We start from the raw sequence: 26517 nt of genomic DNA, 5'->3' as shown, positions 1-26517 counted from the left end.
CTCTACACTGCTAGCTATTTCTAATGGCACTTGCTACAGTGCAGAACAAGTTTATCAAAACATTAAAGAAAATGATTGCAGTGAAAATTACTCCCAATCCAACAGAGGTGAGACAAGTTGGCATTTTTTCAAACTAGCAACTGCTATGTTTTGCACATCACAAGCTAATGAATGTGTATGAAAAAATCTGAAGCTCTACCTCTATCAAACAGGCTTGAAATTAAGGAATTTTTGGAAGCAATACACATACGACTGAGCTGCAATTGCATTGTTATCCCCAGGAATAGTAAAAGTCTGTTTCATTTTGCAGTGCAGACCAAATCTTCATAACCTTTCTTAGGGGAACACATGTTGCCTGGACCTTGCCCTTCTGGTTTTCAAGAACAAACCTAATCATGTACACATGCATGGTTACATTTTTAGCACAGTATGAACTTGCCAGTTGTTTAACTGAATGAATTACAAATATTTTGACAAGTTAAATTCTATTTAGACAAACACACACACAGGCAAAACTGATAAGTAAGTGTTTGAACACAACTTACACTGTCATGTCTGTAAATCACTTGTTTTAAGTTAACTTAAAACATAGCGAAAACTTAAACATAGTTAACACCAGTTCCTAATTTATACTGTATTAAACACAGTAAAACATTGAAGTATCCCTTGCATGCCCTTAGGACAACTAACCTGTCTTGTATCAGAGCTTCCTCTATGCCAGTCTGAAACAAAATATCCCAGAAGTCTGCATAGTGTTACTGTTCGTGTTTAAACCTTATTTCTTTAATATATTCACTTAAGTTCTATTTAAGCAACCACTGAGCATTATGTAATGATTTACACGTAAAATAGAACAGACAAGTGATTACCCCCGCTCAAGTTTTAAAATAGTGGTAGATCTTAAAATTCTATTGAAGACCAGTGTAGATAACACATGGGAAGCAAATCTGATTTCACATCCTAACATTAACAAATCCCGTTAGTGCCAAGGTCACCAACATTTAGTGTTGTATTCCAAAAAGCCACAAAGATGCCTACTTAAAATGCCCTGCAACAAGAGAGGGCATATTGAGCAAGCATTGCAACATCACTGGCATGAACATTCATGCTGGCAGAGGCCCTAAAGTTAAAGCTGTAAGTGAAAGCCTGCTTGTACATTAAAGACTAACGAACGTAAGAGTCTGCTGTATAGAACAAACAGCAAAGGACTCACCCAACTCTGGAGCAGACAGCAAGAAGTGCCTTTGACCAGGTCACCTTTGGTTTTGCCCGAGAGGACAGAAACTGTCTAGCCTTTACACTTTCTGCAAGTCAGAGCGAGCGTCAAGTCCTGTACAGCATAGAGCTCAGTACTGCGGGCAGGACTGCCACCGCCTGTAATGTGCAGTCCTCACCTTGGGTCTATTTCCAATTTACTTTAGACTCCAACTGTTCAGTACACTGAACACTTCAGTAACAGTGTCACCTAAACATTTTGTTTTCCAGAAAACTACAAAATCCTCAGAAAGACTCCAACATTACTTAACCTTCTTATTAAAAATGGTATTAATCCCACAGTAACGGTTGCTTATTGATGATGAAGTTATGAGGCTAAACACCAAACAATTGTTAAAAACAAGTCTTGTTAAATAAATTCTAATTAGCATAAGCATTAGCATGCGTGAAAAGCAAAGTTTTTCTCCAATTATTAAGCTTGTATATACATATATGAGAATTTCCCGATATTAATTTTTTTAGGATACAAGTTAAGGTAATGTTTAGCATAATATTTAAGTATTGAGAAGTATTGTTACAAAAACATCAGCTATAAAGAGAATTTAAGCGTACAGGAAGTTAAAAACTCAAGTCAGTGGACAAAGTTTCCAAGAGCCAAGTACTATGGGAATAAAAAAGAAAAGACTGGCAGACTTTCAGGGAAAAAAAGTTACATCTGAATGGAATGACAGGAGACAATCTATAACGTAAAGGTGAGCTACCTAAACTTGAGATCTGTGAATGTGTAACTTTGCCAACAAGAAGCGGACGAGATTAATTACTAAATTTGAAAAAACCTAGAGCTATCTATTAGAAAATGAAATACAACCATACCTACAAATGGTCCACCAGGTTTAATAACCTTTGCACTTCGATTGCGCGATTCCTCTTCTGCTTGGGTCATGCGCTCTCTGGTCATCTGATAGGAATCATTTGTTGCACATACTGTAATTTTATCCTGTATAAATCCCAGGCAACTGAGTTGCGAGGCTCCAGAACTACAAGAACATTGAAAAAAAATAATTGAGGCCAAGCACTGTTTCAAGCTTGGAAGTGTGGTTGCATTAGAAACTTTAAAGCCTGTCTTAACAGGCAGAGAAGTGTTTTTTAATTCTTGACTGCTAGTGAACATGTAAATATATTTCAAATGTTTCAGAACTTCTCTACATGAACACTCGAACTGTATTTATTTTACCTCTCAACACAACTTTCTCAAACAGATATGCATAGCAACTTCATGATAGCATTAGTAGCTGTACAGTACTGATAACTCCTGCAATAAAAGTTACATCTCAACGGAAGTAGTTATATTGGTATCCTAACTGTACACACATTATGCCTTAAGGGTTTTTCAAATAATGTTCAGTTCTCAATGAACTGAACATTTGAAAGTCACATGCTTCCTCTGCTTCTCAAAAGGTAGTCTGTCTCACTTACAAATGTTCAAGTCCTTAAGAAGTTGAAGGTTAATCAGTCACCCTACAAAATGCAATTTTTAGTTGTTACTTTGCCATCCAGAGTTTCTCTTCATGTTTCTTTCTGTCAAAAAGGCTCTATTTTCTCTTTGCTTGTTTTGTACATTTGAGAGCACTGAAGAATGTTTATGGTTAATCTATCTGTTGTTGTGGGGATTTATATTTAATAAGAGACACTTAATTCCCCCTTTCCCCTCTCCCCCCAACTGGAAAGAATTCAAGGGCAGATGCAGCATCTCTTTGACAGAGTCAATACAGGAACTAGATTTCCGAAGTTTCTTAAAGAATATGGTTCCTAAGGGTCAAGGAATACTTTGCATTCATACAGGCAGCAGATACCAGCAGTGGTTCATGGACAGAGTTGCTGACCGAAGTTCCCAAAAGGTGAGGGTTTGTGTTTTACTGAACCAGAGAGGGGATTTCTCCCCAGAATTTCGTGCCCTCATTTCCCCTGGGTCAGTTTTACATACATTGTTATAGCACAATGCATGTCTATACTCAGCCAAGAGAGCACGTTGAGCGGTCGAACAATGACTTCATTTAAACTGGCTCAAGTATTACAGCCGCAACAAATCTTTAGTGCTGCGCTTGCCATTGCAACATCCAAATAACTCCGATCAGAGAAAGGATAACAGATTTAGCTAATCTGAAGCATTTTTAATAACTCTAAAACTCTCCAGTTAGGGTTCCAAAAAGAAAGGTTTAGGAAGATTTGGCATCTATTTTCTCACCAGGTTATTTCTGAAAGTCAGAAAGCCAAACCTTTATACTGCGAAGAATTTACAACAAGGATTTGTCTAAATGGAGGCTATCAGGTATTATTTCTTGCCCTCAAATCATACTGTTTACCTGTTTACACAAAAGACAAGTTCTACCCATTACCCAGTTCCTTAAATGCTGCTGTCTTAATACTTCATTCAAATTCAACATTTTAAAGATCAGCTAGCATTTAAGCATTGTACATCACTCAACTACATGTGGCATGGTATCACTTCCAAGATCACAGTGCTCAGACCCCAAGTGAAGCTGCAGGAGAAAAAAGAGCCCCACTGGCAAAGTCTACAGCATGGATTAGCTCCTAAACCAACTCGCCCCAATACCCAGATCACATTCATAGACATGAGTGTGAGTAAGGCAGATAAAGCTCAGATGCAAGTGAGACAGTTTTTTTACTATGGGAGCAGCTAAGCACTGACCAGGGAGGTTGTGTAATCTCCCTCCTTGGTGTAGGGATTTTAAAAACTTGACTGGTCAAGACCTTGACAATTTTGAGACTAGACCTGCCTTGAGCAGAAAATTGGACCAGACGGCCTCCAGAGGTCTTCCTTGACCCGTTTATGATTCTGTAAGCTTATAATACCACAGAAGTCTTACATTATCTTTGCAAACACTTTGTACAGAGAATTGACTACAGAGGCTAGTCTGAATTAGATTTTGAAGTAGATTAGTAAACTCACATTAAAACTACATAGGTATTTTCTTCAGAGAATAGACTTAATTTTAATGTCACTTACACAGTGAATTCAGTTTAGCTTAACTAAAGAAACTACTTCCCAAAAAAGAAAGTGTGCATCAAAGTTCAGTGAAACACTTGAGTCAGACTTGAGTACCCCTATACATCAGGCTTGTCCACATGTGGCAGCTTATGCCATTTCTCTGAGAAGAACAAGTCATCTTACACAATGGTTCTCTTGAAGGCCACTTAAAGGTTTTCTGACAGGGAGTTTGCAGGAGTTCCAGTACACTAGCTGCTGCAGCAGGCCTTTGGGACTGCTTCATCAAGACAGGGAGGAAGCAGGACCTTCTCTCACCTTCTACATGCACTCTGGCTCCTTACTTTGTGCCAGCCTCAGCAGTCTGACCCCTTTCAGATAGTTTAATTCCCACTATTAACCCCAAAATATCCTAATCTGGCACAGAAACATTCAGATTTTTGCCACCTCTATCAGTTAAGTCAGTTCACAAAAAGGCTGTATTATAGAAGAAGTGAGCTGATGCAAGAAAAGTAGGAAGATGAGGATATTCAGAGACTTCCTTGCCTTAGGCAGCAGAGAGCTATTAAATCAACTCATTCTCTTACTGCTCTCAAAATTCTCCAACTAGATAAATTCCTATTTCAAGAATGAGAGCAGCAGCTCTCCTGTGACCAAAGACCTCAACAGCATCTTTCAGATATGCATAAGACATAGCTGTTTGATATTAGTTTCCCAGATTAATACATAAAACCTGGCTGCAGCTTGCTACTGATCAAGTGGGATAGACAGTTGTTCTACAGCACCCAACTCCATCCACATTAGGGGTAAATATCATACTACAGGAGCTGAAGTAAACTTATTGTGAAAGCATGGTACTCTCTTGCCTAATAGGTAGGCATTAACACTGTTCACTTTGTTACTAATTCAAATGAACCAGGACAAGGCACTGTTGTATTGCATTTGGGTTCTGAAACACGACAGTCATGCAATTATGGATGAGGTTCTTGATTTATGTGGTTCTTAAAATAAGACAACTTTCCATCATGGCTGGCACGTTAGCCTGCTGCCAACTATAATGATATTTACACACGGTCATAGAATAGATTTGGTTTACCTTGGACGATGCTTCACTCCAAATACTTTTAAAAATAGCATCAAGAGGTGAGAGAGGACTCAAAAGGTTACTTTTTTAAAAAAAAAAGCAGAACCAAAAAGAGTTCTATGTAAAAGCAAGTATTTATAATTAGCAAAAAATCATGCTATTGCTTGGAATTAATTTTCTACTGCAGCTCATCACTAAGAACACGCTTCTGGTAAACCTTTCCACTATATGTTCAAAGCCACAGAATCTACTTAAATTTGCTATGAAAGAAAACGTTAAGTAAGACTTACCTTGAGACTGTTTGCTGGACACAGTCAAAGCTTCCCTGAGGATTATCTTTGCCAACATTTGACAAGTAGAAGTTAAAATTATGTACTTCATTTGGGAGATCAACTTTGGGAATTTTAACAAGCTAAAATGAGAAAAAAGTTTATGTAAAAACTTCAGACTACACTCCTTTGCTTATAATAAACTAGAATTGTAAGTCTTCTGGAGATTTAATTTTAAATGATAAAATGTGTTTAGAAGACAGTTTTTACGTGATTTTAGTCATATTATAAATTCTGCTTTGGCATAATTCTTCACACTGCCTATGTCTTACACTTGCAACCATACTAGAAAAGCTGCAGTTATTCAGGGTCTAATTCAGCAGAGCATTTCTTAAAGCAGCAAACAATCCTTTCAAACTTAGTGGAAATAACATTAATGTACTCAACTTTAAACGCAAGTGCCTGAGTGTAATCAAATGAACTGAAGTTCAGCTAACAAGACAGATTAGGGCAATTCACACAGAACCTATGGGATATTTCCTTGACTTTTTAATATATTCAGTCCTAATGAAGTTCATACAGAACCCTATTACACGACAAAAGAAGAAAAAAGGAATGGAAGAAAGAGATCAGAACCAAGTTACAAGACTAAAACTTACTAAAACATAAGTGATGAATCCCAACAAGCATTAAAATCTTTTCTTTTGCTCACCTCTAGATCAAATTATTTATGTAAAAGTGATACGTATACAGTTTTTGGTACATTTAGTCAGATGTAACAAAAGTTGCTTTCCTTGGTAGCATAGATCATTTAGTACAGGATATACTATATTCTACTGGAGCCTGAAAATGTAAATTATGAGAAATAATTAAAATGCTTATTGAAAGTACCAATGTCAATGTGCTGCTTTACAAAAGTAATACTGAAGCACATAAACTACTGCCATCCAACTACTGTATTCTGATGGTAAAAATCAGCTTGCAGTAAGTCTAAAAAGCTATTACTTCAAATTTTGCTTGAACTTCTAATGGATTAGGAAATGCACTGCATAAAGGAAGATGTTTATAAGCAGTATTCAATACTTACAAATCCTTCTCAACTTGCTGCTTGTTAAATCGGCCCATCTTCATAAATGTAATTTGCATAAAATAGTAATATAAAACTAGGAAATTCTACTACTACTTATACTTTAAATTATCAGTACTGGCAGAGCTTAGCAACAGCTTGGGACAATGAGGAGGCACAAAAATGGACAAGCTACTTCACCACCCTATTCAGTTACCGAAGCTTAAAACACTAGCATTCTTAAAAAGAGCAATTTGTGCATTTGAAATAAGAAAGAAAAGAAAGCAGTTATCAATACAAAGCTTTGGATTACGTATGCAACTTTACTGTAAACTTCATAGTAATTAGAAGGTAGAGTATATATCAATCTAAAAATTCAGATGCCCCAAAGAAACTAAAATTTATTTAGGTTCTAGAAAATTAGTTATCAATTATTGAAAGTTTTAGCATATTGACTTTACAATATATTCGGCAGGTATGAAAATTTCCCACAGGTGTGTATGTATGAATTTGATAGCACCATAAATAGAATTTTGAGAATTCAATCCACTGACGAAGCAGTAACGCTTTAACATGGTGCACCTTTTGGAAAACAAAGAACTATGCACTACAATCAATCAAAAACTGCCTCTCAAAAAACACAAGCAAATAGGGAAGTACACAGTTGTTGTCATATATGCCTGGACTTCACTTTCAAAGCTTATTTTGTATAGTTCTTTCTCTGTTTTCAGTTGAACAGCCTGAAGATTATATATGCATGCAAACACATTAAGCATCAGAAATACTTCCACTCTGATATTTAGATTTAAGCTCTGAAAGAATCTCTGTGAATATTAGGTTATATAATGTCTAAATGTGTTTTGCTATGATAATGTGAAGATAGAAGTTGGCCTGAGAGCACATTCAAAAATAGAGGCCTCTGAAACTCATCACCAACAATGATTTACCAGCGGAATGGTAAATGGTAGTGGAAGCGGAATGAAGTAAAATTATTAAATCTGCAGATCAGACAAAGCTGGCAGGGAAAAAATACATGATAGAATTAAAATTCAAAGCAGTCTTGAAAAATTGGAGATGTCTGAAAATAGAAGTATGCTACTATTCAAAGAGACAATGTAAAATACTTTAAAGATAGGAATCAACTGACTAGGGAGGTAGCTCTACAGCAAATGATCTTCAGTTTACAGTCAAACAAAAAATGAACACAGGCTACTAGTACTGCATTTTTGTGATACTAGAATGTACAAATATGAATATAACAACAAGAAATGACCGCATGAACTGCACGCGGCAAGACAACGCGAGATTGCACACAGGAAGCCATCTTCCTGCTTCTCAGCACTGAAGAGGTCTCTACTGTAATGCTAAGTCCTACTTAGGCCCACAGTTGAAGACAGAGCCGCCAGCAGAAGGACGAGAGCAGGCACAATCCCAGAAAGCTGGGCGCTGTCCCAGCAGGAGCCGCGGGCCAGCCCGCCGAGAGAGCACGGACCGGTCTGACAGCAGGCTCCAAACAGAGCTGCGTCAGACAGCGGCATCATCTGCTCCCTGTGCGTGCAGCGGGAGGGCATGGCTTCAGATGGCTGGTATCGTCCCTCAGGCAGGATGACTGGGCAATAAAGAGCCTCCTGAAGAACCAGACTGACGTCAGGAACTGCGGACCTGGGTAACAGAACTGCTGTTGAAACTAGAGGACGGGAACAGAAAGCGCACGTCATGCAATGGACAGTAGACAAACTCATAAGATTCTTTCAAATGCTAATTTTTATAGAATAAGTGCATTCAAAAATCCTCCACTGTCACCGAAGTGTCACTGTGTTTCACTATCCACCCGTTTTCCCCACACTTTAGCAGCATTCTTCACTGCCTCTCTTGATTTGCCTTCTCCCTCTTCAGAGGTTACTGCTGCTTTTCACAATTCTGGCCGCCTCATGGCATCCATGTCACGTACCATCTCTCCAAGGGAACACAGGGCCCCCGGACACCTCCGGGGAAATCCTAACCCTGGGGCACTGAACTCTACCAAAGGCACTCCTGCCACACACTACCGCAGAATTTAATTCAACAGGCTGCAAGGTTTTTTCCTTATTTCTTCACAAGGAAGAGCTTCTCTCTCCTGTTAAACTAAGCAGGCTCTTCTTAGAGGCACAAGCACAAATTCTACCTAGGCAATATGAAGTCTGGAATATAGAGTTCTATGCTACTTACTCATTTTTAGCATAAATGTAAGCTTGTGGACAACATCTAGGTTTGCAGAAAGCAGACCTACTGTCACTTAAAATCCTTATGATCAAGTTTTGACACTGCCAACATTTTTGCAAATTAAGGGAAAAATGGTGAAGAAGTAACACTTTAAACCAGTTTATATATTCATCAATTCCTGCACATAAGCCTCCTATTTTGAATATACAGTCCTGCTTTTACATTGTAAATTTATATAGTCCTTAGAAATTCAATAGGTAGTTCAAGGGCTTTTGATTTAATCAAAATTAAGGAACAGCCCTTATTCAATTTAAGATAAGCATAGTGATCTGAAGTTTGTTTTTCCTATTTGAGCTACACTTTCAGGTCAGAGAGCCTTAATTAAGAAAACACACACATTTCAGCTCTACTAATCCAGAACAGAAATCTTTATCAGCATCAGGAAGCAGCACTGCAAGCCAGTTGTTATTACTTTGTTTTAAAAAAGCTGCTTAATATTTTAAAGGAATTTGCTATATTCTCTTGCAGCAAAGAGAAAAACTTCTAAGTAGCAAACACCCTCTCTAGCAATAAGAACAGATACAACGCATTATTTATAGCTGATCTATGCTTCACTAGAAACAGTGATGTCCTTGTCAATCCTTCATTAGATCTACCGTATCCTTACTAGGAGGCAACCAAAGAGACAATGAGAGTAAAAACCTCTGAAGGGAAGTTGCATCTATATATGCCCTACCCACAAAGGGGGTGGGTAAAAAAGCCACCTCAAGAAAGAGTTCTTATAAACACATTTCAAAATTTCTCCTCCTGAATTAGGCACAGTCCTAACAAAATGAAGCACATATCTTCCTCCTAATAATGCCCTTCTAATTCAAAGTATTTTTACAGATAGGTCTGAGGTGACAATTCTGCAGCCTTTACACTTTTCAGAATGCGCACTAGCTCAGGAAGGCAGGGCATCATTCTCCTCCTATGCCCAAATGGTTTTATCCATGTGCATATTACCTTCCCCATCTTCCACAAGGAGCTCGTCGTATAGAATATGCTTCCCACCACCAAAGAATAAATCAATATAGTGAGCTGTGCTAAGCATCACTCCAACCCTCCTGTACATCAGTTCACATTAAAAATGAGTCACACAGGTGGATTCTGCCTGCCACCTTGGCCCTGGACAGCCTCTACTGGGCAAGCAGCTCCAGTTGTGCTAACACTCAGCTCAGATCTGTCTTAGTTCTTGTCTCAGGAGATATTTATAGCTAGCTTGCAACCAATAAACTGGCAATAGTTTTAAAACAGAGTACTTATTTCAGAAAATAATTTATGCAGGCAAGCTCTGATAGACAAGGATTCACAAAACAGAATAGTGCCTCTTCACATCTAGAGTTTCTAGGATCAACATGAGCCAAGGTGTAGCCTCATACCTTGGCTCTCCTGCACCGTCAGGTAACTACACAGGGACAATGCAGACTGAAGACAAGAAAAAAAAAAAGCAGTTGAAGATGCAGTTTACGCATTGACATATGAACACTAACAGGTTTCCAACAGCTTTGACTGACCCTTCAGCTCTCTAGTGATCAGCTATTTGTTTCATACTCTCTCTCACACTTTCTCTCAGCTTTACTTCAGAACTGCCACCTCACACTACTTTATCTATTCCCTGACCCTCATTCTTTCCTACTTAAGAAAATGGGCTGTTTTGTGGAAAAAAAGGTGGTCAGGAGTATGTCCAGAAGAGTTATTTTCAAGTTCTGGTAACAGAGAAACTACATGGATCCAGTGAGCTAGCCTGGCAGAGAAGTAACCTTCCCGAAGAAAGGCAAGTTTTCCACGAGGCCAGCTTCCCGGACCTACCTTTCACTGCAGTGATTGCACAGGAAAACTATTTGCAGAAGGGCCTTCCCTTCGCAGAGCATCACTAGCTAAAAAACAAAAACCAGAACAACAGCTGCGTTGTAGTAAGAGGGAGCATCAAAGGGCAAAGTAGTAAAGTACAACTGTGCCTAGAACAGTAGGAATATCAGATTATTTATTTATACCTAATGAAAGTTACTGACATGCCAGCTTGGATATGCTAAAGCAAAACCCAATAGAACAGAAGAGTTGGTACAAGGTCATTCTGAATTAAAAAAAATTTAGCTGAAAATACAGTAGTCAAAAGGACATTTTCATAGCAGTTTAATCTTAAAATTTTTCTGTTTTATGAAATTTGAGACTTCAGAGAGAGCAGTAAAGCTTTCTGCAAGCTGTCTGAAAACAAAAGCATGCAACCAAGAGCACTCTTAAATCTTCTAAAATGAAAATAAGCTTCCATGTTTAAGTGACTAGAAGGGTAAGACTTAAAGCTGTCTAAAGCTCAGATTGTTGCTCAGGTTGTGTGACCTGAAACAAGCTGGGCAGATGACTATATTGACAGAATTGTGCCTTGTAGCACAAGAACCCTATTTTTGTCTCCTTTTTGTCACCTTCCTATAGGTACAATTTTCCCTACAAGAACTATACCTACAGAACCTTTTATTTACATCATCATACCAGTCTGAAGTGTACTTCAATCCACATGCTGTGCTTTTGCTTACCCAGCCTTAGTGTCATGAACTATCAGCTTGGAACACTTAAGACTGAGGATCAAATGCTCTTGTGACCCTCTGCAGTCTAATTATAAAATATTATTTTAAAATCTACATCCTCAAGTTAATTAACAATTTCTTACAATCTAATGGATTTAGTAACAGAGGATACCTGCTAAAACAACTCAGATCTTGACTTTAATCTCCTGCCTCTTTACAAATTATTTCCAAATGTAATGAATGTATCATTAATCTCTTTTACTCTGTCATCTTGTTCTCATTGACTCTTTAACACAAGAACAGTTTTCAGAATTTTTTCTTATTGCTTCTCCACAGCCTCCCTCCTTTCATAAGGAAAGATTCCACTTTCTTAACTTTTGTCCTATACTTTTCCATCACTTCTGGCAATACCATATACTGTTACAGTGGCCTTAATTACAGACAGACATGTTTTGCTTTCTAAGTAAAAGACATTTCATCTTCCTTTCTGAATACATCTATCCATTCTCTCTTTTTGCTCTTTCATAGCATGTGTGTCATACAGGTTGAGAATATTTACAGCGCTCTATTTTAAGCTGCTTCTGCTTAGTAAGTAAGGTGACTCTTCCTCTTATTTTTGCTCATCATTCTTACCACCGTTCCCCCCTCCCCAAGCTTATTTACCTTTAAAAATATTCAGTAGTTCACAAACCTAAACTAGTATCTGTTCACTGTCCTATGGAAGTCATCAACACAGTATCACAAGTCAATATCACAGTCATCAACACAAATACACATCTTGCTCCATAAGCCTCTACTGGATCTACAATAGGTTTGCAGCCTTCCAGCATAGAAAAAAACCAGAAACAACAACAAACAGTTGCAGGTCCCAAAAATTAGGTGCCAACTTTTGGAGACAGGCAGTTCAAAGCAATGCCTTTTCTCAGCAGCTCTGTCAGTAACTCTCTACAGGCTGAAATCTACTAAGGGCTTTTTTAGATCAGAGTGTAAGTCATATTTTATAAATAAGCGCCTTTCCTCAACACTCTATTTGTAAAGAGGTAAGTAAATGTACATCAACAGCAAAATCCTGTTACTGGAAAAGGGCAGTACTGTCCTCAGCTGGGCCATTCTATCATATTTTACATACCTTCCAGTTTTACAGATCTCAAAAGGGACAATTTTTAATCATAGCAGCCTTGGCTCTTGGGCCATTGCCCAAGGACCCTTGCTCCCAAAGCTCAAAACTTTGCCCATTCTCCTGTGTCAACACAGATCTCTAGCCTCTACCTTCAAAGGGGCAGAAGTGCTCCAAAAAACAGCATGCCCAATGACCAAAAGGTCAAAAAACTTAAGTGCAAGAAAAATACTGTAGCATTGATTTACATTCTTTTCATTTGAAAATAAGGAATCATTTCATTTGCAGAATGCTGTTTCCTTCAAGTACCAAACCTCCACCTTTGTTAAAGCTGCATTACAAAACTTCAAAAATGGTCAATATCTCTTTCTAAAGGGAAATTGAGATGTCTTAGCCTTTCTACAGAAATAATGTGATTATATGTGGCTACCTTGCAAACGAATTTAAACATTTTCCTACACAAATTCCCTTTACAATGCATATATTTTACTGATTATCCTGACCTGTAGACCACTGGAGGATGTTAAAGGGATTAAAAAAACCCTTTCATCTAGCTTCAGCCTCCACTCCTCCTCCCCTTCTCAATTTTCTGGCTTCTTTTCTATCTGTTGGCAATATTTGCTTGCTCTCTTAAAGTTCATACAGCTCATCTTTATGAATTTTAGAATTAAGAACAGTGTTTTCACTGCCTCCCAACAAGAATTCCTCATTAGCTTTCTAAATCTGTTGCAGAAAAATTCTCCTCACAAGAGTTAGAAGCAGTGCTCTCCGACACCAACGCTGCCCTACCGCCCATCAATTTAAGATGCCGTAAGTTGGCCACTAGATGCTTTTTGCTGCAGTGAAACTATACAGTGTAGCTGCATCTACCATCCTTCTGCATTGTTTCCAATGAAGGGTTAAGGCTCTTTCTGGCAGCTTTGCATTTCTTCCTAAAATGATATAGACTTCTGGCTAGCACCTGAAAGGGGATTTAATCCTCCAGAAACTCCATATTAGAAGACATTTAGTAATACAACGCTTGGAGGTCTTTTTTGCCAGGGCAAAATGCACAAGCAACTTGAAGTGGGATAACCAGCATTTGCACAGAAATTAATTACAGTCAGGAAGAGAAGACCAAAAGTTTGCGCTGGAACAGAAAATAAGACAACTAACAATTGGCCTTAAACTAGGGCCTGACACTAAGTTTCAACACCTAGTAAATTTATGGAAGGAGCTGCACAATTAAGATTTTTATCTGACTTCAGTTTCCAGGAAGGTGATGAAAATTCTATAGGGGTTCAGCTGGCTGCCTGCAGTTTCCAGAAATAGTCATGTTCCTCTCTCCCCACCAAAGTTTAGCCTTGTTGTTTCCACACATCTCCATGCTCCTCCCAAAACAAAGATTTTTTCCATAGCTAGACATCAGCTAAGTAGTTGGATGCAATGATACTCAGAACTGATACTGAGGAAGTTCTCCTATGTCTACTCTTTTGCTCTGGTTAAAAATCATTAATAGAAAGGCACAGGTAGAGCTAAAATAACTTGAAGTTTGTACGTAAGACACCACCTAGCCTTCAGAAACACCTGCTGTGTCCTGTTCAGTTACTCATGAACAAGCCTCACCTCCAGACATGCAAGTAGTGTTTAGAAAAGTAACTGGAGCTGATATTTCTCAGTTCAGCGTTAAAGGTAACTGTCTTGTCAAAACCACCAACAGATGACATATATAAATTCAAGTAAGACTAATTTCAATTTGTTTTACTACCTGTTTTGACATGATAGTCAATCAGCATTCCAGCTCTTAGATGAAAATAAGTGTTTTTGTTTAGGTAACCGATCTCACAATAGTAATAGTTCCCTTAACAGTAAGTTAGACAGAAGCTAGGACTCATGCACCAGAGTGGTATGATGTGCATGAAATTAGTGTTTGACAAGATGAACATTGTAAGCATTAGTCTAGAAACAAATATAAAAAGGAACATAATTAGACCCTTTTAGGCAATCAAATCTTCTTCTCCCAAGAACCATTTATCCTGTAAACTGTCATAGGGCTGTGTTTCACAGAACAGAAAAAATAATAGACCTAGCTGCAAGCAAATTTCAGCATAATACTCAATTCCTCAAACTAGATAACTCAATTTATAAACTAACTGGAGAAAGATAAGCATTGCTGTGACTCCCCCAAATGCACATGGCAACCAGAGTAAAGACATGCTGAAGGCAGATGTATTGGGGGGGGGGGGGGGAAGCTGTTGGTTTGGGATATGGCGTACTTTCCATCAATTTTGTCTTTAAATTCCCTATGTAAGAAAGGCATCAGCAAGTCACAGGGCACGGCAAAGAAACAGTTAAAAACACGATAATGAAAATGCAGAAGAGAAGAGCGTACTTGCTTAAAAACGAGCATCACAATGGACAACACACAGGACTTAACAGATTTCTTCACTTATCCCTACTGTGTTATAATGAAGCATAAATTGCCAATATTCAAATTAATCAAGAATATTTTATCTAAAACAGCAAATCTTCTATACTCTCCAGACTTAGTGTAAAATACAATGTTTAATTAAAAGGTGTTTCTTAAAAATTATTCTGCATGATGAAGTGGTGCATGTATTCCAGAAAGCAAACAACCCTCCCCACCCATGTTTCTCAGTCTTGTTCTGTACTTTATGGATGAATCCTCTGAATCTAAAAGAGGATAATGATCTATTTTTTTGCATTTTCATCCTACAGCTATCTCAGAAGATACAAGAAGTTATAGCCCAAATAGTTTATGAATAAAATGTTCCAGAAGAAAAGTTTCCCCTCTTAGTGGCTGATACATGCTCTGGTACAAAAGTTTATTCTAACGCTCACATGTTTTTTATTCATTTACAAACAACTGAAAGTTCTTAGCTATGCGTTATTCGAACCGTTTCAGTGCTGTTTCAACAGTATCTTACAGAAAAGCATCTAGAGGCTAATTATGCTGCACATATAGAAGATTTCTGTTCATTTCCATTTCAAATGGACATCATCTTCCTGAACCACTGAATTTTCTGTTGTACCTTCTGAGGCTGCCAATATACATCCACCCCTTTTCAGATCCCTTCAAAGTAACCCTATCCTACAACAGAAAAAAAAAATTAAGCTTGCTTCTTCAAAGTGTTTGTATGTAACATGACCCAGGAACCAAAAAGGCAGATATTCAATCTAGGATATATATTGTTCTGGCTTTGCAGTATGTCAGACTATCAGCAGCAGTCTGAGCATCTGTAAAGAATGACAACTGTATTATTTTAAGTTATTGGCGACATTATACCTAGATCTTTTTTTTTTTTTCTTAACTACTTTCACAATACTCTAATATTACCATCAGAAATACTGAGGTATCAGCTGCAGCGGCATTTGAGCAATTAAGAATTTCATAATACAGGTAAGCTGATTAGTTGGGGTTGAAGATATCCAAAAGATCAGATTGTGACCAAGTCTCCTCCTAAATATTCTGAGTATATATATTCACAAGATTTCAAAAGCAATTATGTAATCGTTCACCTGAAATTTTACTTTTTTGGTCTGGCCTCTTCCATCTCACCATACTGATAGCATAGACCAAGCACAGAGCAAGGTAACTTAAGTATTGAAATTTCAAGTAAGTAGAACTTACTGTGGTTCACTTAAAAACATTAACCGCATTAGCTGACAAAGTCCACAGATTTGAAGTTACATTTGGCATGGGATAGAAGAAACCAGATTTGTGGAAAACTGATTTGACATCAGTCTTAGTTTCTAACTCAAAGATGTGAATAAAACTCTTCCAACTTAAGGCTCCTGTTTCAAGGCTTCACTTTCAGTTCCTGTATCTTATATTTTTAAATCACCCCAAGCAGAACCATTTTATTTTTCTATTCAAGCCCTTCTGATCACCCATAGAGGAAGCACACTAGAATGCGCAGTAACTAGAGACCGAGTATTTTTTTGAAAACTTTTTTTTAATATTAGTATTACAGTCTCTGCTGAGAGTTACATAGCTGCCTGAATTGCAGAGGAATTATTCTGAAGATATTCAATACAAACCAAACCAATACTTGCTCCCTCTTTCAGAGGAAGAAAGATAACTTCCACTGTCATAGACAACTCGCAATATATTGGTAGCTAAGTAATGGCTACCTTCTGTAGAATACTCTTTTAGCAGTCTCTACCCTACAGAGCTTCAACTGTAAAATAGGTAGCAAAAAAAGGCCTTCCAAAGCAGCTAGACTAGTCACCTATCATGCAACTTTGTACACTCCAGAAAACTTAGAATATGGTCAAACAATATGCATAAAGAAGGAGTTTTAAGATTTTCCTCCTATTGCACATACAGTAGCAGACTTCATAATATTTAATTACCTGCCTTTAACTTAAATTTCTGTTCCTATTGCAGATACTTAGGATGTAGGATTCTCCTTCAATGAATTCCTCAGTTTGAATTTCATTAGTTATGAGAAGATTTTAAAAATTCTGTGAGTACTTCTTGCTACAGAAGCAAAATCTAAGTCCTTGCAAACATTTCAATCTCACAGTGTGGGAGCAGACTTCACTGTTGAATTTTGCTCTTGAAAAAACTCAGATCCTGACTGATTTTTAATAGAAACAAGGATGACAACATTATTAACTAAAAACATTTGTCACCTCATCAGTCTCAGGAACTGTTCCTTTGTTATTAAAAACTAGTAACTGACAAAGCAATTATTTCTTGCTGACTTGAACACAAGCTGATAAACACTGCAAGTTACTAACTGTAGCATTGCTTTCATCTTAACAGATAATTCAGGTAATTAAAACACTGAAAACTTTCTGTAGATCAAATTTTTGTTAGATACAAGTAGAACTTCAGATGTGTGCAAAAGTCCATGGAGGAAGAGAGAGAAGGAGGAAGTTTTCTGATTCTATCTCACTCTATAGCATCCTGTGCTCACTGGAGTCCAAGGTGGTTAAGCGTCGTCCCTCCATTTATTTTCTACCTGGTAGAAGTACTGGGAAGAAAGAGGAAAAAAAAGAAGTAGAACACCAGGGAGACTCTTTCCTTCCTCAGCCCAGATCTAGTGTTGCAGGAGCTGCAGAGAAACTGAGGAAGGAAAACCAGGAGCACTGTCTGCTGCAGCCCACACTTTCCCCACGGAGAAGTGAAGCTGGGTCAGGTAAAGCAGGTTGCCCCCACATCATCCCACCCAGAACCAATCAACTTCAAGCCTCAAAATTATTTAGGCAACTGCGTGGACATTGATTACATAAGTGCAGCATTTCACTTCCATGCACAGCACTGGTTTGTGGCTCTAGAATGCTCTGATATACTGATCTAGCAATCCTAACTGCTCTGATTAGAGTATTCTTAGGAGAACACATTTCATACGCAGTGAATCTGAAAGCTGCAATAACTATTGTACTGTAGCAAAACTCTCAGATTTTTATAGCTTAGGGATCAAGTCACCTCCAGGCTACAAATATCTCAAAACTCTTATGTTACTGGTTTAAAGTAGTTACTTGAAAAAAAAAAATACAAGAAAAGTGCACAGCTTTTGCAGAGAAAGAGTATGCAGGGTAGATAAGAGTGCTGGTAATTTTTCTTTTACAACACAATACTCACAGGACTTCATGTCAATGGACAGGTTACTGAGGATTTATTTTGAAGAAATGACATAAAACCCATAACATGTTTTAGGTTTTGTAAACAAGAAAGAAATAAAACACTTCAGAATGGTTACATGGCCATAGGAATATTAAAAAAAAAAAAAAAAAAAAAATCTATGCTGGTACCTAACAGGATGTTGCTGCATTTCTCCTTGCTGTCTTCCCCTTTGTAAGCACTGGTGTTTAGGCAGATAGAGCAAGCCAGATGAGGGAAAGGCAATTCTTTTCAGCAAGATCACTTCCCTGATACAGCTTACTATGCAGTGGCATAACCGTTAGCACTGGTCCAAGACAGAGCACAAGGGTAGGACTTTCCCCTCACCAGCAGCCCAGCCCTGAACTACAGAAATTTTGTAACCATGGCCTAAGGTTACTTACCTACACAAATTCTAAGCACAATTTCATGAGAAGCTTGAGCCAGTTTCAGGTTTGCATTCTTGCTCCCCCCTTGCAGCATTAGCACCCCAGCTGGCACAGTCAGCAGACCAGGAGGCTCATCAGCTGGGCTGGTTGCTTGGTTTTACTGGATTACTTTTCAGCCAAACTAGCAACTACGTCCACTTTTGACAGCAGCATAGATTCAAATTGAACTGTACTCCTAGGCCCTCTATCCTTGAGTAGTTTCTTGTACAGCTATTTTGGCTAACCATCTTAGCCAAGATGGTTATTTACTCTGGCAAGGAAATTCTTTTGCCAGTATAGCTTGCATTGAGAATAAGCTATACTGAGAAAGGATTTTCTCAGAACTACTCCTGAGTTAAGAGGATTTTACCCATATAAATAGCTTTGTTACAGATATGATTCTCCCAGAAATCTGATTACTATTCAGTTAGACTTCTGCTGGAACAGGATCAGTTTCCAACATTCCTGGCAGAAGCACTATCTTACAATTTTTTTCTTTTCCTTTCAGATTTAGGCTAAAAGGTGACACAAACAAGAAAAAGAAGTATAATTCAAGCATGATTCTTTTCCATATTGAGCTATAACTCTCAGCTTAATATACAATGAAATACATCTGGATCAAAATATGACAAAAGTTTACAAGATTTTTAAAAATTTAATCTATAATACATTTATTTGCCAACATAAGAGTACAAAATACTCACCCCTTGGAGTCCTTGAAACTGAATTGAAGGTCGAGACGAAATAAGATCCTATAGGAGAAAGGATATGTAAGCAGTGGAATTTAAGTAGCTTCATTCCCACACAAGCTTGTCATTATAAAATACAGTGATCATATGTCTCTGTACTAAAGATATATTAGAAATTATGCCAAAAATCCTCAAACTCATATATAGATAGATAAATATTGAACTTCATCTCCAAAGTATATATACACCTATAAAAAAGTTAAGAGTTTACAGTTTGTACACATATAAAGTCAGTCAGTCAGATATAAGTATTGGTAATTTGCAGATTCTCTGCATCTTCCAACATTTTAACTTCTTATATATGAAGTCTGGATTACTATAGAGTTTATTACTGTTAGACATTAGAAACAGATAAAAGCTTAATATAGTCTAAATTTTTAAAGTTATTCAGTACAGACTTAAGCCTTCAATCTTGTCATTTGTTTTCAGCTGCGTGTTATGTTCTTTCATTCAATTTTACATCTCTACAACTAGACACTCACACAGATATCAAGTTTAAATAAGCTGAAAAACATTACAGCCAAGTTATCTTCAAATTATACACTTATTCCAAATTACTTTAAAGGCAGGTAAAAAACATACAAAGCTCCACATCTTAAAACCTACTAGAAATAAAGACACCATAACAAGATTCTCTTTTTTGAAAGAAAAATGTATCTAACAAAAAAAGCACACAGATGATAGCAAATCTAGTATCTGGTATTAAAGTATTCAGGACATGAACCATAAAAATCTGTTTCTCACGTACGAGAAACTAGACATGCAATTATACATATAAATTGTCAACCAACAGTCTCATAACTCACAGCCCATCTAGAATGCTTTAACTAAATTAATGAACAATAAATTCTAAAGAACCACGAAGCACAAACTATTTCTGTACCTGTTATCCAAAAAGATACTGAACAGAGCAAGAAACTGTTCATTTGCAAAACCAGAATTATTAACTCAAGATTTACCCAACCTTTATTTGAAAATGAACATGCACATTAAGAAAAATTAGAGACTTGCACTTCCATTATTTTTGCTAAGGACACATAAAAGTGTGCAGACAGGGTGCTTTTTTAGACTAACTAGTACAGGAAAAAAATAAGTAGAAAAGCTTTTGGATTTAAAAATCCTTCTTAGGGTTTTTCTAAATAAAGCATAAAAATTGAAAATTATTAATTTTTTAAAACATTTTATACATTAAAATTTAAATAAAAGTTTGAATGAGAAATGAATATGCAACTGACTTGAATGGAAAACTGAAAATGCAATTAAGTTTCACTAAAAGACCACCAAATACAACCACTGAACAACTACAAATAAAGGAGTTTGTGATGCAGTGTTAATGATTTTGAGCTGGTTTTGATTAGATGTCTAATCAAAACAAAAATTCTAAAACTAGCTGCTCATTTAACTGCCTAAAAGTTTTAGAAAGCTAGTAGCAAAATTATTAACCTCCATGCTTTAGTAAGAATTTGGCTGCATGAATCAAAGACACACGATGGATCCAATAACAGCTAACTAGACTACTTTTCAAATGCCATCCTGTGATGCAGAGCCTCTGCATGAGCAAACACCCAAGCTCCTGCCAGTTGCTCACCAGCAGCAAAACCAAGCTCCCAGCAGCTCTGAACAGTTCCACTCCGCACCTAAGTTTCAGATCTGATATTTTGCCATTCTTAGTTAGGACACTTGGGCACTGTAAAGAGTCCAAAAAAATTATGCTCCAAATTATACTTGGGCATACTTGGTATGGCTATTATCGAAAGAAAAGAACTCCTTCTCTCCTCTAAGTATTACTTAAAATGTAAGAATTCAAAAGAAGGCGTTTTTGTTCCCCCTCCCCCCCTTCAAACTCTGTCCTGAAGTCCTGGTCACTTATAGTTTGTTACTTAATTTAAGAGATTATTCAACGACTACATTTTAAAGTGCACTTGAGTTTTGAGTATCAGCTTGAATTGTATAATTATACAATGTAGCCTACTTGAGAGATAAGCAAAAACATGGTCTCAATCACTAGGACAGCATTAATACCTCTATTACTTCCCAGCTTCAAACTACCAACTTTGCCCAGACCTTTCCATATATACAAAGATCACGGTTTTGATAGAACAAGAAGTTCTGCATCAGGCAGACAGAGATTTTGGCTTGAATTCTGTGCACCAATGCTGTGAAGAATATTCAAAACGTTGCACATGCAACTTCCCATCAAGGGAGCTTCCAGGCTGCTCTCAGTAGCACAGGGCTCCTGTTGTCCCCAGGTTACCACTCTTTTGAACTTAACCACTCTCAAGGTAAGCTCACCACCTTAGCTTGCATACATTTTAAAGATGAAAAAAAGATTCAACATAATCAACCAGGCTCCAATAAATTCTGAGCTCCCCCAAACAACCCTGGCTTCTTCAGCTACGTATCTGCCAAAAGAAATATGAAATGCAGCCAAAACGCATTAAGAGCTGCCTGTGCCTTGTCTCTGTAATTTCACAATAGCAAGTGCAGCCTATTCCTGAATACTGACGATGGACGTGTCCTGTATTTCTCCTGTGCTAACATTACATTCCATGAAGACTTGTTAAGTGTCAAGTAAAATCAGGAAGTTTGTCAGGTTGAAAACTACTTTTCATTGTCATAAGCTGGCTTGTAGTCAGATCAACTCCTTGATGCATCTCACCATTTATCAGCAAAAACACCAGTATCAGCAAGAGTCCACTAACAGGAGTATCTCCTCTGAGCAGAAATACTGACTTTGTTCAACTTTAATGACTTCTGAAATTACACTTCTGTGGGGAAAAAAAAAGCAAAAACCAACAAAAACAACAAAAAACTTGGCTAACTCAATTTATTAGGCTTTGTCAACTGGATCTTAGAGTTAGCCTACTATAAACATTTTCAGTTAGAATCGCACCAAAGTATGAAATCCAAATTAATATACTTTTTACTCCTGAAAAAGCAAATAGAATAGCTTGCCATCACTAAAACGGGAAGTTAGGTTCCACTTCTGTCCTTTCCTGCTTCCAGCCAGAAGTTCCTGCTTCTTTACTTACTTCTGCCTCACCCCTCTGCAATAAAAATTCAACTTGCTAATCCAACAGAAAACTATCCATACTTCAGGCCTGCTAATGAACTGAACCTGTTCATGGAAGAGTCTGACAACTGCTAGAGCCAGCACAGGAGAAGTAGCAGGAGTGAAAAATTAACAGCTGAGCCTCACTCTGTGAGCAGCAACAATCCATTATAGCTCAAGCTGTCTCAAAACTTCACCCTAAGCAACGTTTGAGGTATCACCAGAGAGGTTTCTTGCATTTGGGTCCTGAGCACTACCTGTGCCCACAAGGCATATATATGCAAGGAGAATCAATTCACCTTCAGCAGAGCCTGAAAGCATGAAATACTATACTGGTGTTCAGCATTGTCACCTGTGAGCAGGCAGCATCTAGCATTAGGAAGTCCAGAAGAGCTCATACACCAGAACAGAGAAAGGTGAAGTTCTCAGATGAACAAGGGAGGTGTGGGGAGAAGGGCATCATCATTAGAAGTGACCATGCTTACTTTTCATGGTAGGAGATTCACAAAACATCTTGTTTTGTACAGTAACCAATAAAACAGACAACTTTAAGCACAGCAGGGCCTGAAATGACTTGCTACAGATTATCTATTTCTCATGAGGTTTCCCATTCACAAGCCTTCTAAGTAAAAGCTGAAAGATTTTTAAAGTGAGCTGAGTTTTAAATTATTAATGCATCTGTTTATCCATCAAGAAAAGGTTTACTCTTAAAAAATGTGATGGGTTACACATGCGTTACTTTTACATATTAACATACTCAGTTACAAATGCTAATATTTGTCTGCAGCAGCAATTTTCCACAGTGAAATTTAATGTTCTATACAAAAAGTTTTGTATGAAAGTACTTCACAAAACACTGAGTCAACATTATAATGTAATAACTGTGTAGGCTCATGTGGTAGCCATCATGCTTTTATAATAGCTGACAGAATTTAACATAAGCTAGTTTTTGATCCAGAGAAAGAATGGTAGCTGAACCAGAAACCTTTTCTACGTTATTAGAAGAAATAAAAAAAAGTCTAAATTTAGCAGGTTATCAAACTACTATCTGTAGTGCTAGACCTTATGGTGGGGAAAAGGGAAGACGACCACCCATAACCAAACCTTCTACTAGTCTCTATTTCAAATTCTGATGACTCTAAAACCTTGAACAAACATTTCTTTCAGAGACCCACGTTAAGTTATAAGTTAGGGGATGATTATTTGAATAGAGCAAATGTCCTCCTGGGTCAGCCCAGTGGTCCACCAAGGCAGTCAAATGGCTAATACTGCACAAGCTCATCATTCAGGCTCACCAGAAGAAGGGATCTTGAACTTGGGTGGGGGAAGACATGTGGCAAAGGTGCAATCCCAGCAAATGTGGGGCCTATCTCTTGACAGAGCACTACTGTGCAGAAGCCACTGGCCCTCTAGACACACTACTGTCATGTTTGGTGCTCCCTTAACAGTTCCCTGTTTTTTCACTTCTCACCTTTTGCCCAAAGGCCCATTCCCTTTATTTCATCTCTTGCCCCGAGGTCACTCAGTTTCCTCTGCATTTTGTTTTCTCACAGGGAAGAACGTGAAGTTTTGGAGAAATCATGACATTACATCAGAAGAGGTTCTTCAGGGAGAGAACACATAGGATGTCTGTTTCCTATACCCATTCACCTCATACTTCCTGATGATCCACAATTTTGTTAGGTGTAGTAGAGGATATATTGCTGCATAGTCCTTTTTTGAATCCATTTACGAACTTGTTTTCTATGAAATGTGTCTAATTCTCATTTAAATTTATCTACTAGTTTCATCAAGTGCCCTCTAGTTCTAACAGTGTGAGATACGGTAAATATCACCTCTACCCTCACATCATCTATCACTTCCACAATTTCTTAAGCTTATCTCACAGCTGCCCCCTCATTCTCTCCAAACTGAAGAGCCTAGCCTTTCTAGTCTCTCCTTGTAAGGCAGCTGCTCCACCTCCCTGATCATTTTAGAGAAGGTGCAGAGAAGAGCTGCTCCCCTCCCTCTAGGCATATTTTACGCAAGTAATTACTACTTGCATCTGAAGATTTTATTCAAGATAAAGACTTTCCTACACAGGACTGGTTTAAAAAATTTATCAAGTGGAGGTACTACATTAAGATCTAAAATCTCTTATTTTGGAGAAGAAAAAGAAAAGGGCTACCCAGCTTGTTCTCTCCAAGTTCACTATGTTGTTCAACAGTTTTTGGGCAAGGACTATGTCTGCTCGCAAAACTGAAGATCCACGCACGCGTTTGGTTCGTTGTAAATAACTCAGCATTTATAAGGTACCATTCTTGTGTATAAGACTAATTTTTACCGTTACAAAGGCAAGTTGACTCAGAGTGAACAGAAAATGCCTTTATAATCGGCACGTACAATTTATTATGTGTGTCAGAATCTCTAATATGTTTTGATAACTTAAAGAACTGTCATGCAGCAGGAGGTTAGGACAAGATGCCGTTCCAGGATGCAGATCTTTGGTATGGATGCCAACCTAAGGAGCTCCTCCCTTCCCTCCTCAATCTTTCAGCAGGTTCTCGTTCCTGCCTCAAGGCTTACACACACCCATTGGGCCTGTAAAAGGTTATTTGTTCAATTCAGAGTATGGCCTTACATCAACACAGTTTGTGCCGAGGAATTAGAGGCCTAACAAACAAACAAAAAACCCCACAACCTTCCCCCCCCCCCCCCAAAAAGCACCCTTTGGAAAGAAAAAGACTATAAACACTGATTAAGTTCATTAAACTATTAGGGAAACCTGTATCACTGCCACCAAGGATATTTCTTACGTACACGTTCTAGCAATCAGTTCAGTCAGGTCACACTTGCAAATTACTGCAAGGGTTAAAACACCAAAATAGCCAGCTAGGCTTCCTTCTAATGAATTTCAGAGAGGTAACTTTAATCTCCAAACGTTTAATATATTGAAATCACTATGCTGTGAGGCAACCAAGCTGTTTGAATACATGGATATGGAGATAAAACATTAAGTTAGACTTCTTTGGTGTATGCATTCTGATTATTATTGGAATTACATAGACATTTCATACACAATGTCTTCACACAATCCAGACAGTACTCAGCAAGCAGGAAAACCCAGAGTGTTGGAAAAACTTAACACATGCCTCCACAACTTGGTTCTGACATGCTGTACAAACCCTAAAGACATAGTGCTCAATTATATTGAGAGTACTTCACAAACATCAATGCATTTATCCTTGTGTTTGCTATAAGGGTTAACAACACCATTTTACAGCAAAGAACTGGAGGACAAGAATATTATGAACAGTATTATCTGGCAGTTTTGAGTGTCAACTGTGAGAAACTCAGCTCTAATTTTAACTGGAGCTCTTTGGCACTTGATGTTCTTACATACAGCTTCCGCTTACTTTCATTGCAACACAGACCAGCTTATGGTAAACTGCAGTCCAAATGAAGTCTGCTGCCAAAACAGGCTCTCCCACTGCTCAATGCTAAACCTGGACTGCCTGTACTGGTACCAGTACTGGAACCAGGACAAGACAAGCAGAACAAGTGTGCAGTTGCAAGCAAGGGGATGCACCTTTCTGTAAGAGAAAAGCACTGTATCAGCTCACTGCGTCTCCTGAAACCACACCACTGGTTTTATACCTGTGGAATGAGAGGCATCCTTGGTACAAGGAAAACAGTAGTACTGACTCAAAGTGGAACTGCCCTTTCCAGGGAATCTGTCAGATCTACTCTACTTAGTTGTATTAGGGAGGAAAAATATTATACTACTGCTGCATAGCTATCAACCACTAGTACTAACAGAAGTATGCATGTGTGCGCTGGATGGTATAGAAGACCACTCTCTTTCACAGTAAGTCATAATTCAGTCTAAACTGATGTACGAGCAAGTCTCAAACTAAGGGTAGTCTCACATCCAATCAAACATACAGCGTAACAGGTTACAGTTCCTAGAATAGGAAGGTCTCACTCCTCTCTCCATGTATTCCTGGTAGTCTGTCCTCTTTGGCATTTGTGGAACTCTTCTATGAACTTGTTCAACTCACTAACCCAGAAGAAAGCTTTCAAAAAAAAAAAATAGTTTTCTGCAGTGGAAAGCCAGAATTAAGACTGGCCCCTGTCAGGGGCCACGAAAACTCAGATCTGTTCAAGTCACCTC

The 26517-nt window shown here is 38.0% G+C and overlaps 1 protein-coding gene across 1 annotated transcript in view; it reads right to left on the bottom strand.

Annotated features, from left to right (window-relative positions):
• The window catches only part of ELL2 (elongation factor for RNA polymerase II 2), a 50750-nt gene that overhangs the window by 16859 nt on the left and 7374 nt on the right, over nt 1-26517 (bottom strand). Inside the window, exons 2-4 of the mRNA XM_062599441.1 lie at nt 19268-19315; nt 5597-5718; nt 2089-2252 (exon numbers count right to left, since the gene is read on the bottom strand). Of these exons, the coding sequence (XP_062455425.1) occupies nt 2089-2252; nt 5597-5718; nt 19268-19315 (334 nt within the window). The remainder of the gene's footprint in view (nt 1-2088; nt 2253-5596; nt 5719-19267; nt 19316-26517) is intronic.

The sequence above is a fragment of the Rhea pennata genome, chromosome Z (assembly GCF_028389875.1).
Source record: "Rhea pennata isolate bPtePen1 chromosome Z, bPtePen1.pri, whole genome shotgun sequence".
Lineage (NCBI taxonomy): Eukaryota > Metazoa > Chordata > Aves > Rheiformes > Rheidae > Rhea > Rhea pennata.
The sequence above is the reverse complement of the archived record's forward strand: the minus strand, read 5'-3'. Positions and strand labels throughout refer to the sequence as shown.